Source organism: Symphalangus syndactylus, chromosome 2, assembly GCF_028878055.3.
Source record: "Symphalangus syndactylus isolate Jambi chromosome 2, NHGRI_mSymSyn1-v2.1_pri, whole genome shotgun sequence".
Lineage (NCBI taxonomy): Eukaryota > Metazoa > Chordata > Mammalia > Primates > Hylobatidae > Symphalangus > Symphalangus syndactylus.
This window is the reverse complement of record NC_072424.2, coordinates 130,717,408-130,733,779: the sequence shown is the minus strand read 5'-3', so window position 1 is coordinate 130,733,779 and position 16,372 is coordinate 130,717,408. Positions and strand designations below refer to the sequence as shown.

The 16,372-nt window shown below is 40.5% G+C and overlaps 1 protein-coding gene across 2 annotated transcripts; it reads left to right on the top strand.

The window, feature by feature from the left end:
• The first annotated feature begins 1,681 nt into the window (after positions 1–1,681).
• On the top strand, positions 1,682–15,033 carry FBXO5 (F-box protein 5). Of its 2 annotated transcripts, XM_055267650.2 has the most exons (5): positions 1,682–2,428; positions 9,660–10,374; positions 12,136–12,226; positions 13,124–13,306; positions 14,154–15,033. In XM_055267650.2, the coding sequence occupies exons 1-5, from the start codon at positions 2,326–2,328 to the stop codon at positions 14,403–14,405; spliced, it is 1,344 nt and encodes a 447-aa protein (XP_055123625.1). In that variant the 5' UTR covers positions 1,682–2,325; the 3' UTR covers positions 14,406–15,033. The 2 variants fall into 2 exon arrangements, with proteins under 2 accessions (XP_055123625.1, XP_055123642.1); XM_055267667.2 differs by lacking the exon at positions 13,124–13,306 and having other exon boundaries at positions 2,107–2,428.
• The last annotated feature ends 1,339 nt before the right edge of the window (positions 15,034–16,372 follow it).

Sequence of the window (16,372 nt, the reverse complement as noted above, 5' to 3'; positions counted from 1 at the left end):
TCGAATTTTGTATTTCTGCCAGCAACTGAAAATAGAGGAGGTGAATACAGTTATCTCTAAGGTCAAATTGTGAAGTAATGTGAAATGTACTAAAACCAACCAGGACTCCAGCAGATAGTGTTACAGGCTAGCATAGCATAAGAGGAAAGGACATGGACTTTTTGAATCCTGCAGACGGGCACTAGAATCTCTGCTTGCTAGCTGTGTGCTTTTGGTAGCCACAGTGAGAATTAACTCACACTGAGAAGCACGACCATTGTACACTGAAAATAATGCTAACCTACTGTGAGAATGAAAGGCTAACATTTACATTCTTTTTTACATAAAAAAGCTATAGTTTCAATATTCTATCAACAAATAACTACCTTGCCAAAATCCTTCCAAAAGCTAACCACTGCAATCAGAAGAAAGTCTAAACTCTGCATGGAAAAACTACAAAGTCCCACAGGATCTGGCTTCTGCCTATCTCTCTAACCTCATCTCTTTCTTGTTCACTAAGTTGTAGTCAGGCATTCCCTCTGCTTATTATGCAGCCCTGCATTGCCAGTTCAACGCATCTGGGTTCAAAGCCTCAGAAAGCGTCCTGACCATCCAAAATCCTTAACCTATACTAATCTGCACTCTCTACCCCCCATTACATTCTTTCATATCCTCTTTCGTGTTCTGAAATTGTTCACTATCAACTTCTTTCCCACTGGTCTCTGTAAACTCCCTGAAGGACAGGACTTTTGTCTTTTCAACCCTGAATCTCCAGGACCTAGCCCCAGGGCCAGATTAGGGTAAGGCAAGGAAGCACAGGCCTCAGGTGCGTTTATGGGGGATGAAAAAAACTTAAGTCATCAAGAGTGACACTATTTTAACATTTTTAAAAATGACAAAGGCAAAAAACCCATGATGAACTAATTATCAAACTTTTAGGTAAAGACAGGATCCACCCAGCACTTGTATGATTCATCCTAATCCTGGCCGCGCCCCACAGGACTCGTCACTAACGGTACTGAACACTGACTACAGCCAAGAACTCACTCCGAGGCTGCAGAAAGGCACCAGAGGGAAACAGCAAACGAGGATTCGCCGTTTTGGAGTTCACATCCCGTTGCTTCACTGGGCTGTAGCCATAAAGCTGAGTTCGGGGAATGCACTGCCCTACTTAAGTGCATTTTCAAATTGTGGAAAGTTGAGCATCACTAATACTCCGGTACACTTTCATACTGACATCCATGCCAGCCATCACTAAAAACTCCCTCGGCCACGGGGATCCAGCCCAAGAGGGCGGGGACTTCTATTTATTCTTTTTCTGGGAGCAGGACTACTGTCTCCTGCGCCTGGCCCTTGAAGGAAAGGAACAAAAACCCAGGAGAGCGTAGGTGCACACTCAGTAAACTTAACGTTCCTATAAACCAATAGCGTCTGAAGTGTGGTTGAAAATACAAATAAACGCGCTTGCAAGAAGTGCCTCGGTCCTACCCTCTGCTCCGCCGGAAGGCCCTGGGAGACGCAGCCGCAGGTCTCCTGCTACAGCCACTGTCAGCCCGACGCAGGGAGGCCCCACAGCCCCTCGCCCACTCCCGAGGAAAAAATCGCGGGGGACTCCAGTACGCAGGCGCCGACCCGCCAACTCCGCAGCCACAGCCCGCCAAGGCGCCTGCGCAGAGGCGTGGGTCAAGGGGAGGGTCCAGTTAGGAGGGAGCGCGGAGCGCGCGCGTAAATCCCAGAGAGGCGGGCTAAGCTGGACTGGGGGGGAGGGTCCGTCTTCCGGAAAGTCTGGATTCCCGGACAAGCCGAGTTGCCGCTCACCGAACTCCCGTTCGAGAGATGATCGAAGAAAGTCGGCTACCATTTGTACCCATCGAAGATCTCCAGATGGAAGCTGGCGCTGAATTTGGGCTGAGACTAGGACTTGCAGAAGGCCGGTCCGGAAGACGGCGGAGGGAAGCTTGGCGGGCGCACGCATGCGTGGTAGACCCTCCACACGTGTGGCCGGGCCGCGGCCTCCCCGTGTTCGGAGGTCCCGCCCCCGGCCGTAGCATCTTTCCGGACGTGGGGAGCCGGTAAGCTGGAAGGGGGCTGGGCTTCGCGGCTCGGCCCCGCCTCGGCAGCTTCCAATTGGGTGCGGACGAGGGCGCCCCCACCCACCGCGTTCCTATTGGTGCGCGCATGCGAGCGACGCGCCTCATTGGACCGCGCGGATTTAGGCACCAAATTCAAAGATTTTAAAAGTACCAGCTGGCGCCTTTTAAGAGATACAGGTCTGTGAAGCAGGCAGGTTGCTCAGCTGTCCCCGGAGCGGTTCCTCCACCTGAGGCTGACTCCACGTCGGCTGGCATGAGCCGGCGCCCTTGCAGCTGCGCCTTGCGGCCACCCCGCTGCTCCTGCAGCGCCAGCCTCAGCGCCGTGACAGCCGCCGGGCGCCCTCGACCCTCGGATAGTGAGTGAGGGGAGCGGGCGCGAGGGGGACACGCACGCCAGGAGGGATGCACGGGGAGGGGCACGGCCTGAGACCCTGACCCGACGTCCCTCGGAGCCTGGACGCGCGGCCACGCCACACGCCCGGCCTCGGGCGGCGGCAGCGGTTCCTGGGTCCGGGAGGAGGGCGGCTGGGTGTCGGGGGGAAGCCAGATGAGCCAGATGTGCAGGGGCGGGATGGCGGGCCTCGGGGTCCCGCCACCCACGCTGACCCTGGACTCCAGCCCCGGGAGGTTGCGGGTCGTGGCATCCCAGGGCGCCCTTTTTCCTCCTCGGAAGACCCACCTACCCCACCCTGCTTGAATAGGCGCCAAATGCCCCTCCCCTCCCCCACCCCATGGCCCCCGGCGGTGACAGGGCTGCGAGCGAGCAGCCCCCAGGGCCTGGCCAGGTGCCTCACCTTCGCCCCCTGCGCCCCTTTTCTACATCTGCCCCGCACCCTCACAGCCAAAGGCAGTTTCCCCGATTTTTCGCGGTCCCAGCCTTGCTGGCGGGCGCGGGAGATTGCGCTCGCGGTTATCTCCCGCCTCCTCCGCGTGTCCCGCGCCCTGAGGGGCAGCCCCACCGATCCCTCAGGAGTTCCAGGGTCTCCCTCCCCACTCCCGCCAAATGGAGAGACCCCCCCCCCCAACTCACTGGACCAAACTCAACTGGGACATCCAAACAAAAACGTTACTTTTTCCCATTTTTTTCTCCCTTTGCCCGTTAACCCAGCCTCAGGGCCTGGAGTGGAAAGGGAAGAGTTTAAAAAAAGCAGTTTTTACTACGAACCTTGAATTTGTCCATAGTATTAAAATGATTTTGTGAGAATCGAAGAATTGGTGACTTTTTCCCCATAACTCATGAAGAATTAGATAGTCCTTTATTTCAAAGCTTGTAGAGAATGGGAGGCACTCAAATGCTTATTTTTATCCTCTTTGTTGCTACCTCTAAATAAAATCCATATGCACTTATTTTTACCTGAGAAATAATCCAAAATGAAAAAATTTAGCAATTCGGCATTGTACTATTTTGTAATGACTCTTTTATTAAAAAAGAACTCTAGAAAAAAATACTTATTTTTAATTTTAATAGATTAAATATGTTTCTAGAAGATCCTGCCTGGATCGTCAGTCTACCATCGAAATTCTGAAGCTTGATGGCTTTATGAGATTTTTTTTTTTCTTTTTTGATAACTCCAATTGTCTTTACTACCCTGCTCCTCAGAAGGAAATGACTGCCTTTTGGAAGTTTTTCCCCAGTTTACAGGTTTGAGGAGATGAAATTAAAAATACATGTATGTTACTTCCAAGTAGTTTTTAAAGTAGGCTTTTGTAAAATTTTCTCTTAAAGATTACTTTATGGTCACAAGCATTGGGCCTCTTAAATTCTTAAGGAATGGCCATGCCTAACGTTGACCACATGGTCGTTATCTGTATGTATTAGAGACTGGAACTTAATTATTTAACAGAAGAGTTACAAAGATTTTTAAGGACTGCAGCCTTATTTATGATATTTAATATGGAGGATCAGGTCTATATTGAAAAGTTAAATGTAAGATCAAACATTGTAAAATTTACTTTTCTCTGTATGACTGGGCTGGGAGTTGGTAAATGAGAAGTTTAAACAATGCCATGTATGAGTCTTATTAGTGTCTGCACTTGGGGGGAAAATAGGACTAGGACATTCCAAGTTCACAAAGCTAGTCAAAAGGCTAAGCAAGGATTTTCATTCAAACTTGGATCTGATTCTTAAATCTATACATTCTAATGGAAAAGTATGTGTTATTCTGAAGTACATACTTCTTTCTGAAATGTGTTTTACTACTTTTAAATGTTAATGGTTGGCAATATAAGGAATATGAAGGGATTTGGCTTATGTGATTAAAAATAGATTGTATTGACTAGACCCTTGTGATAGGGACTTTGCCTTGCATTTAGTCCTGTTTCATTGTCTTACTCCCATTTTATGGATGAAGAAACTGAGGTTTTAAGAGTTAACTTCTTCAGTTTTCCCTACTCAGTTAATAGCACTGTATACCCTCGATACTCAAGACTTAAACCCCAGGGTGTTTTTTTACTCTCCTTTTCTTCATATGCACATCTAGTAGATTAGCAGCAAGTTGGCTTTACCCTTCTAAATAACAGACCTTGAATCTATGCAGTTATTTTCATTTCCGCTACAATCCTTCTAGTCTGTGTTTCCCACACTCTTCTTCTGTGATAAACACTTCTAACTATTCTCTGCTTCTACTTTACCTTCCTGCAATTCATTCTCCACAATTGCCAATGATCTTTTAAAAATGTAAACCAAACTTCTCCACTTTTGACCCAACCTACCCCACAAATCTGCAGATCATTCTACCTCTTCAACTATAATTTTCAATAACCTCCACCAACTCAGCCCTACAGATATTTCTCTTCCTTGAACACTCACATTTTTCCTTGCTTACTGTGTTTCCCACCATCTGGAACTCTTGCACCAGATTCCCATAAGGTGTTCAGATCTCAGAATGTCAGCTTTGCTAAAAGATCATCCCTAATTAATATCTTTCTCCCTACCCTGTCACTGAATGGATGTTGGATAAATAAGTGAAATGGTTCAACTGAACTCTTAGTCCTCATCTTTTTCATTCAAGAGGTTATGAAGCCATATAATATTTTCTGTCTTTCTGGATAATAAGTCAATTATACGAATACTTCACATATTTCCCAAATTTGGTCTGGTCATTGGAAAACACTTAGCTACTTAAAAGGAATGGATTTAACCTTTTGCAAACAGTTGCTTCAGCTTCCTTTTTTATAAAACATGATGCTATTCTATTTCTTCTGCAGTATTGTTATGGAAATGAAAAATACATTAGTTTCACATTTTAAAATTAAATCTACAACCAACATCCAGATTTCACTCTCACTTAATACCTTTTTCCAAAAAAAAGGAAACCAGAGTGCTTGGAGAAATGACTGATTCTAGGGCTGGAACAGGGAAATTATAAGATGTGCTTAGAGCATCTTGTAGTCCCAGAAAGTAAGAGATGTTCAAAACACAAAATGATTTAAGTATGTGAAATGGACACCAATGTCAACTGAAAGAGCTCACAATAGCAAAAGCTGGAACAATTTGAGCAATACAATAAATAGTATTGGATTATAACCCAAAGTCTATGAGTTTATACTGATATAAATGATTGGTAGTATGAATAAATAGGAGATTAATGGACAAATCTGCTGTATAGAAGAATTCGAAATGATTTATAAATTTACTCCCCACTCCTTTAAGTGTGAGGTGTGCATAGTGACTTCCTTCCAAAAAGTTTCAAATGGAAAAAGAACAAAAAGGAGTAACTTTACATTTGGAGTAAGCTCAGAAATACTACCTCAGCCAAGTAATCAAGGCTAATATCAGTTCAAATCATAGCACCTTACCTCTGGTCTAAAAACCCACAGCCCCAGACTAAGGCTGAGAAAAACTTGACAAATCCTAATTGTGGAACAGGCTACAAAATAACCAGTATTTCTCAGAGTTGTCAAGGTAATTATAAACAAGGAAATTGTCATAGTCAAGAGGAGCCTAAGGAGATATGATGACTAAATGTGAGGTATCCTGGATAAGACCCTGGAACAGAAAAAAGATTTTAGGTAGAAACTACAGCAGTCCACATAAAATAGGGATTTTAGTTAATAATGCAGCAATATTGGTTTATTTGTTCTGACGTGCATTACTGTTAGTAATATAAGTTGAGCAATGGGTGTACAGGAATTCTGCACTATCCTTGCAGCTTTTCTGTGAATTCAAATAAGTTTATTAAAATCCTTTTAAAATACTAAACTTTTTTTTCTTTTTTCTTTTTTTTTTAAGACAGGGTTTCCCTCTGTCTTCCAGGCTGGAATGCAGTGGTACGATCACAACTCCCTGCAGCCTCAACCTCCCGGGCTCAAGCAATTCTCCTGCCTCAGCCTCCCTAGTAGTTGGGACCAAAGGCGCATGCCACCATGCCCAGCTAGTTTCTTTTTTTAATTGTTATAGAGATGGAGTCTCTTTATGTTGCCCAGACTGGTCTGAACTCCTGAGCTCAAGCAATCCCCCAACCTCAGCCTCCCAAAATGTTGGGATTATAGGCATGAGCCACTGCACCTTACCTAAATACTAAATCTAATTATTCATGTGAAAATACATGTTGTTGCAAGAGGAATGTAGTAGTCATTTTAACTCCTTAAGTGCTAATTTCGTGAGGAAGAGTACAGATTCTAATGTTGGTATTAGCTAACAAAAAAAAATGGGAAACATGTATTTATATCATATGTCTTCATTGTGTCAAGTACTGCCATTTGCTTGGATTTTGTCATAAGCAGTAACAGTCATGTCTGGCCTTTAAGGAAATCAAAGTACTTTTAAAAATTTCAGTTTGGTAGTGCTTTAAAGTAGAGTTTGATGAGGTCTGAGAAGTTCCCCCCACCCCCCAAAATGAAGCTCTCCATGAGTAATGGATTAGAAGCTAAATAAGCAAAGGAAGCGGAAAAGATATTCTAAGCAGGGAAAGGCATGGTGTACAAAGCCCCTGGGATGGAAAGGTCATTGTTACTAAGGACTGGAAAAGGGCCAGCTCACATGAGAAAAGAAATGTACACATTTTTTTCTTTAGTACCTTAAGTGCGCTTGCACCATAAATTCTGACTTTTCTATCATTTTTATAAACAGTATAAATGTTATTTTTAAGATCTGTTTTTCCAGAGCACCTCACTATAATGAGGAAGATAAATCTGGCTCGTTTAATTAACTACCTGTATTGGGCAAACTAAGCTACACTTCAGTGTGCTCAACTGTAAAAATAACAATTCCCCATCCTACCTCAAAAGGTTTGTAAGCATTGGAAATTGCAAACTTCTAAACAAATATAAAGTATTTGCATCATTATTAGCTCTAATTTTAAGGAACTGTTCATATTCAAAGAACAGTGTTGAATGAAAGAGGTTCTATAGGACAACCTCCCAGTAGCTGTGTTCTAAAGACAGCAGAAAGAGAATGACTTTGAATTCCTGAAGTATTTTCAGGCCTTTTTGGTTTAGGCAACTAAACAAAGCAGAGTGTGCCCTTCATAAGTGGCTTCTGCTTTTTTATCCTCTCACGTAATTTGTGGTCATATATAAATCAAACCTAATTCTTTAGTTGATTTGAGGCAAAACTAGAAGCAATCTCCTGGCATTTTTTACTTTTCCTCTGAATAAAACTAAACCACTCAGAATCATTTGTTCTAGATTTAGGGTTAATTAGGGCACTAGGATTTGTATATTCTTTGTTTTTTTATGCAGCTGAACCCTTAATTTTAGGTTTAGTGGGATCTTGGAGCACATACTATGTGTCTTTCACTGTATTAACGTTGGGAATTTACAAGCAGTTTCTCTCTACAAGTTACTTTCTATGAAGGTATCCATTTGTACTTTGAGTTAAAAAGTTTTGCTCTATGTAAAAAATGGTTAAATTTAATATGAACACATTACCAATATTTAGTGCAGACTAAACATACTGATGCTATATACATTTACTTACAGGATAAATTGTTAGCTATATGTGATTGGCTTGTGTGGGGATGGTAGATGGGGCACATTTTAACCTGGCATTTAAGATTCAGGCTTTGTTAGCTCATGTCCCCATTGTTTGCCTACTCTTACTTTCTGCCTTCAACAATGCTAAACAGTTTTCTGAACCCCCCATCTACCATATTCCTTCCCAGCATTGTGCCGTTGCTCAAATTGTGAATGCCCTTCCCAGGCCACTGTTGCCTGACAAAATCCTAATCATTTTTTAGAGTTGTCATTCTCAACTGAAGAATAGAGGAAATTTTGCATCTGGCCTTTTCCCCTCCCCAGTATTTGGCAATAACTGGTAACTGGAGACATTGCATCTTGGGAGTGGGGGCTGCCACTGGTGTCTAATGGGAAAAGGCTGCTTAACATCCTAGAATGCACAGGACAGCCCCTGAGAACAAAGAGGTATTCACTCTAAAATGTCTGTAGCACAGGGATGGTGAAATCTTTCTTTAAAGCTATCTTAAGATGCTGCCTGCTCCATTGTGTCTTAACTGATTTCTAAGGTCCTGGGGGTTGGAGCAGGGTGGTAATAAAACCCTGCACAAGTCTTTCTCTTTTTTCTATTTATCATTAATAGCGAGTTTATCTTAAGTTATTTAAAGCAATTGAACAGTAATTTACACCTGCTGCCCTATCACTCATATTCTTGAATCTGGTTAATTGATTAGAGTGTCATTCTTATTTACCAACACTTTTGATTGATAGCAGAACTACTCATTCTTACGGTTCTTTGGTAAATTAGTCGTGGAATGTCTTTGTTCAGTGATTAAAGACATCAGTTTCCAACACATATTAGACAAGGTACAGGGAGATGTCCCTGTACTTGAGTTCACTATCCGGTAAGGTAGACAAACGCTTTGAATGTATTAGAAGGTCACCAAGAGCACCCATCAGAATAAAACTTGGAGATAAGAGCTGTGGGAATTCAGGTAGACTTTAATTTATAGATGTTTAAATGTGTTGTTAGTTCTTTTCTCCAAGCTACCTATAGATTTCTTGATTAGTTATTTTAAGGCTTGCAATCATCGCTAATGGTGAAATAATACACAAAATTTTTATTATTTTTATCAAGATTATTCCCACCCTTATACATTGTCCTCCTGTACTAATCTTAACCATTTTTGCTGTCAGTGGCTTGGGTTGTGCTTACGTCAAAGAGAACCATAATGTCATTTCAAGTCCAAGGAATAAACACTGAATCTAAAAGTATTTGTGGTTACTTTAAGGATAACTTTGACCATAGCGCCTACTCTTTTGATACATCACATTTCCTCATTTGTTCCATAAACACAGATGTTTATTATATAGCCCCTTTTTCCACTATTTTTTACTCAGTTATAGACAACAGTCAGATGTTACAGCCATGCAGATCCAAAAGCAGTCTGTTCTGAAGTGCCTTCTCAAGAATAATATAATATGTGTATACTTATAAGATTTAAGTAATATTTTCACATATTGTCATATCAATAATTAAACTTGAATAACATCACAGCTGTGTAAGCAAGTACATGTAGACAATACCTAATGCTGAGAGATTGCAAAGTAATCTTTGTATATCCCAATTTAAGAAGTAGGGATGTGTGGAAATTTTGCCATTAAGATGTAAACGTTATGTTCTTTTTATAGGTTGTAAAGAAGAAAGTTCTACCCTTTCTGTCAAAATGAAGTGTGATTTTAATTGTAACCATGTTCATTCTGGACTTAAACTGGTAAAACCTGATGACATTGGAAGACTAGTTTCCTGCACCCCTGCATATTTGGAAGGTTCCTGTAAAGACTGCATTAAAGACTATGAAAGGCTGTCATGTATTGGGTCACCGATTGTGAGCCCTAGGATTGTAGAACTTGAAACTGAAAGCAAGCCCTTGCATAACAAGGAAAATCAACATGTGCAACAGACACTTAATAGTACGAATGAAATAGAAGCACTAGAGACCAGTAGACTTTATGAAGACAGTGGCTATTCCTCATTTTCTCAACAAAGTGGCCTCAGTGAACATGAAGAAGGTAGCCTCCTGGAGGAGAATTTCAGTGACAGTCTACAATCCTGCCTGCTACAAATACAAAGCCCAGACCAATATCCCAACAAAAACTTGCTGCCAGTTCTTCATTTTGAAAAAGTGGTTTGTTCAACATTAAAGAAGAATGCAAAACGAAATCCTAAAGTAGATCGGGAGATGCTGAAGGAAATTATAGCCAGAGGAAATTTTAGACTGCAGAATATAATTGGCAGAAAAATGGGCCTAGAATGTGTAGATATTCTCAGCGAACTCTTTCGAAGGGGACTCAGACATCTCTTAGCAACTATTTTAGCACAACTCAGTGACATGGACTTAATCAAGTAAGTACCATTTTGAATATACATATTAGCATAATACACTGAACATTGCTGTTAGTGGCTCAGTACCACCAGCTCATGCAAAGGCTGTTGTACAGGTTGAGTGTCCCTCATCTGAAATGCTTGGTACCAGAAGGATTTCAGATGTTTTTCAAATTTTGGAATATTTGTATTATACCCTACAGGTTAAACAGTTGAACCTCCCTTATCTGAAATCCAAAAGTGCTCCAGTGTGCATTTCCTTTGAGCATCATGTCAGCATTCAAAAGTTTTCAGATTTTTGGATTAGAGATGCTCAACCTGTTGTAGATAACTTTACAATGTTGCTTAATTGCTGTAATGACTTTTGCTGATGTTTTGCTACCTATGTGCCACTAAGATGAAAGAAAACTTTAGAATTATGCATTTAACCTAGTCATTTCAAATTTTATATTCACGCTATTACAAAACTTTCTGTTGGATTAGGATCTTTGTTCCTTTTAGTTTTGAAATTTCTAATATGTAAGTAACATCTTTGGGGCTTAACTGTAAAAATAGCCTAGTTCCAGTCTACATGTCTAATAGGCATTATGACTTGTTACACCAGAAAGTATGAAGTAATTTTTGTTCTTTCTAAGCCATTTTGGTGCTAGGGCTCTCCTAGGTTTGACAGTGATGAAAATATGAAGATCCACAAATAGGGATTTGTGACTTTTTTTTTTGAGACAGGGTTTCACTCCAGTCACCCAGGCTGGAGTGCAATGGTGCAATCTTGGCTTACTGCAACCTCCGCCTCCCAGGCTCTGTTTATGATAATTTCTTAGAAACCTGGTGCTAACCACCATTTCTTTCTCAATCTACCAAGGAAAATCACTTAGTCAGATAACTTTGAGAATTAAGGTGAATTATGCAGGCTAGAATTAGATAGGACTTAACTGGGGTTTTTTTTTTTGGCTTTTTGAAAAATTATCTAGAGGTACTGTTTGCAAGTGTGCGTTTACACTGGTCTTTATGAAACAGAGCTAAAGCAAAACAGATATAAACAGCTTCTTTTTTTTATTTTTTTTGGGACAGAGTCTCGCCCTGTCACCAGGCTGGAGTGCAGTGGCATGATCTCAGCTCACTGCAACCTCTGCCTCCCGGGCTCAAGTGATTCTTCTGCCTTCTGAGTAGCTGGGACTACAGGCGCGCGCCACCACGCCCCGCTAATTTTTGTATTTTTGGTAGACACGGGGTTTCATCATGTTGGCCAGGGTGGTGTCTCGATCTCTTGACCTCGTGATCTGCCTGCTTCAGCCTCCCAAAGTGCTGGGATTACAGACATGAGCCTAAACAGGTTCTTGAGGGACAATCAAATCAGTACCACAGATTCTACTTTTTCTGTTAACATAGTGAGTTTCTAAAGTTGATTTCTAATAGCAGTGTGCCTAGAGTACTTTGAAATTTGTCTATTACTTTTACCAGATAGCTAACATGCTATCATATATACAGTGGGGGCTACTATTTGATGTTTGCAGATACTGTGAGAAAATACTGTACAAAGCAGTGGTTCTTAAGCCTCAATGCACTTAGAATTACTTGATGAGGAGGGAGCTTTTTAAAAATACAGAGCCCTGAGCTCCATTTTAGACCAATTAAAACCACCAGGCAATTGTAGTGTGGTCAGGTTTGAGAAGCACTAATAATATAAAATATCTTTTTGCACTGCTGATGTTTTTCTACTGTATTCATCTTAGCTCTTTGTGATGCTTTAATTATTTCATTTATGGTGATTTATTTTTCCAGTGTGTCTAAAGTGAGCACAACTTGGAAGAAGATCCTAGAAGATGATAAGGGGGCATTCCAGCTGTACAGTAAAGCAATACAAAGAGTTACCGTAAGTGTTTGCAGACGATGTTTTTAGTTAAAAATGCACTGCTAGTGCTCTTATAGAAATAGAAAAGAAAAGAGGTAATCTGGAAACCCTTCTTTACAGTCATAAAGTATTTCAGCCTTATACTGGAACTTAGAAACCACATTCAAAAATAAAGAAATCTCAACTCAATCATTTATTTCTTGGATTCTTCCTAGAAATAGAATGTCTAAAGTAACAAAGGGAAAATTACTCAGTTCTCAGATACAGTTGACCATTTAGTCAATCTTAGCTGCCAGTTGCGTGTATGTGTATTTTATAACATTTGGAAAATTTGGAAAAGCTGTTTTACGTTTTAGGTATTAAGTACCATATAGACTATGCATCTAAAGTGATTTCCCATAGTATTTGGTTCACAGTTTCTGTCTATAAGTTAGGCTTGATATGTGAGTATTTAGGTGTTGCTTTGTTTAAATACGTGCAGGTAAATTGCATGTAGGAATAAGTCTCTTACCTAATCTTGTTTGTCATTTATTTTATTTTTTTTTTTTGAGACGGAGTCCCGCTCAGTCGCCCAGGCTGGAGTGCAGTGGCGCAATTTCCGCTCACTGCAAGCTCCGCCTCCCGGGTTCACGTGCCATTCTCCTGCCTCAGCCTCCCGAGTGGCTGGGACTACAGGCGCCCGCCACCACGCCTGGCTAATTTTTTGTATTTTTAGTAGAGACGGGGTTTCACCGTTAGCCAGGATGGTCTTGATCTCCTGACCTCGTGATCCGCCCGCCTCAGCCTCCCAAAGTGCTGGGATTACAGGCGTGAGCTACCACGCCCGGCCTGTCATTTCTTATATGTACAAACATAAAAATGTCTCGTTGAGGATACAGGAAATAATTTCTAAATTCTATTAAAACTTTTTTTAATTAGGAAAACAACAATAAATTTTCACCTCATGCTTCAACCAGAGAATATGTTGTGTTAAGAACCCCACTGGCTTCTGTTCAGAAATCAGCAGCCCAGACTTCTCTCAAAAAAGATGCTCAAACCAAGTTATCCAATCAAGGTGATCAGAAAGGTTCTACTTATAGTCGACACAATGAATTCTCTGAGGTAATTTTTTGTCTAATCATAAATCTTAAAACATAAGAGAGAGTAAGAAATGTAAAAGAACTTTCAAGGTCAAAATGGAACTTGGCTCTAGATAATAACTAATTTATTCTCTGACATTAAGAAACCTGATATTGATGATCATTTAAATTTAATTATAGTGTAATTAGAACTATTAGGGATTTCATTAGTGTCCTCTTCATTTCATTCTCAATGTGGAAAACAAAAGAAACATGAAATTAGGAAAGTACATAGAAATGTATTTCTATGAATATTAGGTACTCGTTGGCATTGTTTGTGAAAGTTCAGTGATTTTGAGTTCTAATTTAGAAACACTGAGGAAATAATGAAAAACCTAGATTTCTTATAAAATTACTCAATACTACATTTTGCATTTTCCGCCTTTAAGAACCGAGGAAGAGAGTTAAGTGGAAAAGGGCAAGCTTTCTGAACTTGAAGGACTTCTATTATACCTTCAGATCAGTGAATGATGTGTGCTACTCACATGTAGATAACTTTGCAAGCTTAATTTAGATAACTTACCAAAATTATAGAATATTTTCTGTTTCATGTTGATCAGTAAATATAAATCCTACATAATAAAACTAGTCTTAAATTTTATGTCATAATGACTAATGCAACATACAGATTTATTCAAAAAGCATTTATTGAGCATCTGTCAGATACTGCATAGATCAAGGGCAATAGTAAGGGCAGTAGTTATCGTATGTGTGACAGTGATATTTCATACATGTACTGGGGAAGGTGCAAGGGTGTCCTTGGTTTTACTAACTAAAGTACATGTAATTCTTGCTGAAATTTGTTTATGGGTTTTTTTTTTTCTTTTTAGGTTGCCAAGACATTGAAAAAGAATGAAAGCCTCAAAGCCTGTATTCGCTGTAATTCACCTGCAAAATATGATTGCTATTTACAACGGGCAACCTGCAAACGAGAAGGCTGTGGATTTGATTATTGTACGAAGTGTCTCTGTAATTACCATACTACTAAAGACTGTTCAGATGGCAAGCTCCTCAAAGCCAGTTGTAAAATAGGTCCCCTGCCTGGTACGAAGAAAAGCAAAAAGAATTTACGAAGATTGTGATCTCTTATTAAATCAATTGTTACTGATCATGAATATTAGTTAGAACATGTTAGGTTTTAACTTAAAAAAAAATTGTATTGTGATTTTCAATTTTATGTTGAAATCAGTGTAGTATCCTGAGGTTTTTTCCCCCAGAAGATAGAGGATAGACGACCTCTTAAAATATTTTTACAATTTAATGAGAAAAAGTTTAAAATTCTCAATACAAATCAAACAATTTAAATATTTTAAGAAAAAAGGAAAAGTAGATAGTGATACTGAGGGTAAAAAAAAAAAATTGATTCAATTTTATGGTAAAGGAAACCCATGCAATTTTACCTAGACAGTCTTAAATATAAGTCTGATTTTCCATCTGTTAGCATTTCAGACATTTTATATTCCTCTTACTCAGTTGATACCAACAGAAATATCAACTTCTGGAGTCTTAAATGTTTTGTCACCTTTCTAAAGCTTTTTTCATTGTGTATATTTCCCAAGAAAGTATCCTTTGTAAAAACTTGCTTGTTTTCCTTATTTCTGAAATCTGTTTTAATATTTTTGTATACATGTAAATATTTCTGTATTTTTATATGTCAAAGAATATGTCTCTTTTGTATGTACATATAAAAATAAATTTTGCTCAATAAAATTGTAAGCTTAATGTATACCTTTTATAAACATTGTAATCCTGGAAGCAACTGAATTAGGAAGTTGCAGTAGACTGCATTTGTTTGTGTGAAGGCATTGAATGGATTTTTGTGATGGTTTTTCTGGGGAGCTTGTGAGATTTTTAGGCAGTACCCTGATCCCGATTTTTCCCCACTCAATAGCTTAATTCAGTAGTTGTGGGGTTGGGTCTTGAGATAAACATCTCGAGATGATTCAATACAGGAAGACCACAAAAGACACTGATAAATACTGATGTGCTAATTTATCTATCCCTAAATCAGCTGAACTATGGATTAAAAAGCACCCCATCCCCCTCAAAAAGCTAGAAGGATTTAAATTGTATAGAATAAGATGCCATCTTGGCTGCAGTCAAACATCTGTGCTAGGCCGGGCGCGGTGGCTCACGCTTGTAATCCCAGCACTTTGGGAGGCCGAGGCGGGCGGATCACGAGGTCAGGAGATCGAGACCACGGTGAAACCCCGTCTCTACTAAAAAATACAAAAAATTAGCCGGGCGCGGTGGCGGGCGCCTGTAGTCCCAGCTACTCGGAGGCTGAGGCAGGAGAATGGCGTGAACCCGGGAGGCGGAGCTTGCAGTGAGCCGAGATTGCGCCACTGCACTCCAGCCCGGGCGACAGAGCGAGACTCTGTCTCAAAAAAAAAAAAAAAAAAAAAAAACCATCTGTGCTAATAACAAGAGCCCAGAACAAGGATGTCTTTATTCCTTAATTCTAAAGTTACGTTTCGGTTTCAGTTATGGATATGGGGAAATCCTAAGAGGTTCAATTCAGACTAGGCCCTCCAAAGATTCAAAGGTGGGCCTCGGATGCTATCAGTTGGGCCCCAAAGAAGTTTAAGGGCATTGCCTTTCATCTCAACAAAAACCTAAGGTAGAGGGTCCCTCCTGTCAACTACCAGGCAATCACTGATCTTTGTCACTGCAGACTTTTCAAGGATTTTCTATAAATGGAGTCAAAGTTTGCTTTCACTGAAGGCTATTTTGACATTCATCTGTGTGTGTGCATCAGTAGTTAATGCTCTTTTCTTACAAGGCAGTATGCTGTTGGATATACCAGTTCACCAGTTGATGGATGTTTGGCTCTTTACTCCATTTTCTGCTATTACAAGTAAGGTGCTGTCAGTGCAATCAAATTAGAACTCAGGATTAAGAAACTCACTCAGAACCACACAACCACATGGAAACTGAAAAACCTGCTCCAGAATACTGGGTGAAGAATGAAATTGAGGCAGAAATAAAGATGCTCCTTGAAACCAATGAGAACAAAGACACAACGTACCAGATTCTCTGGTATCATTCT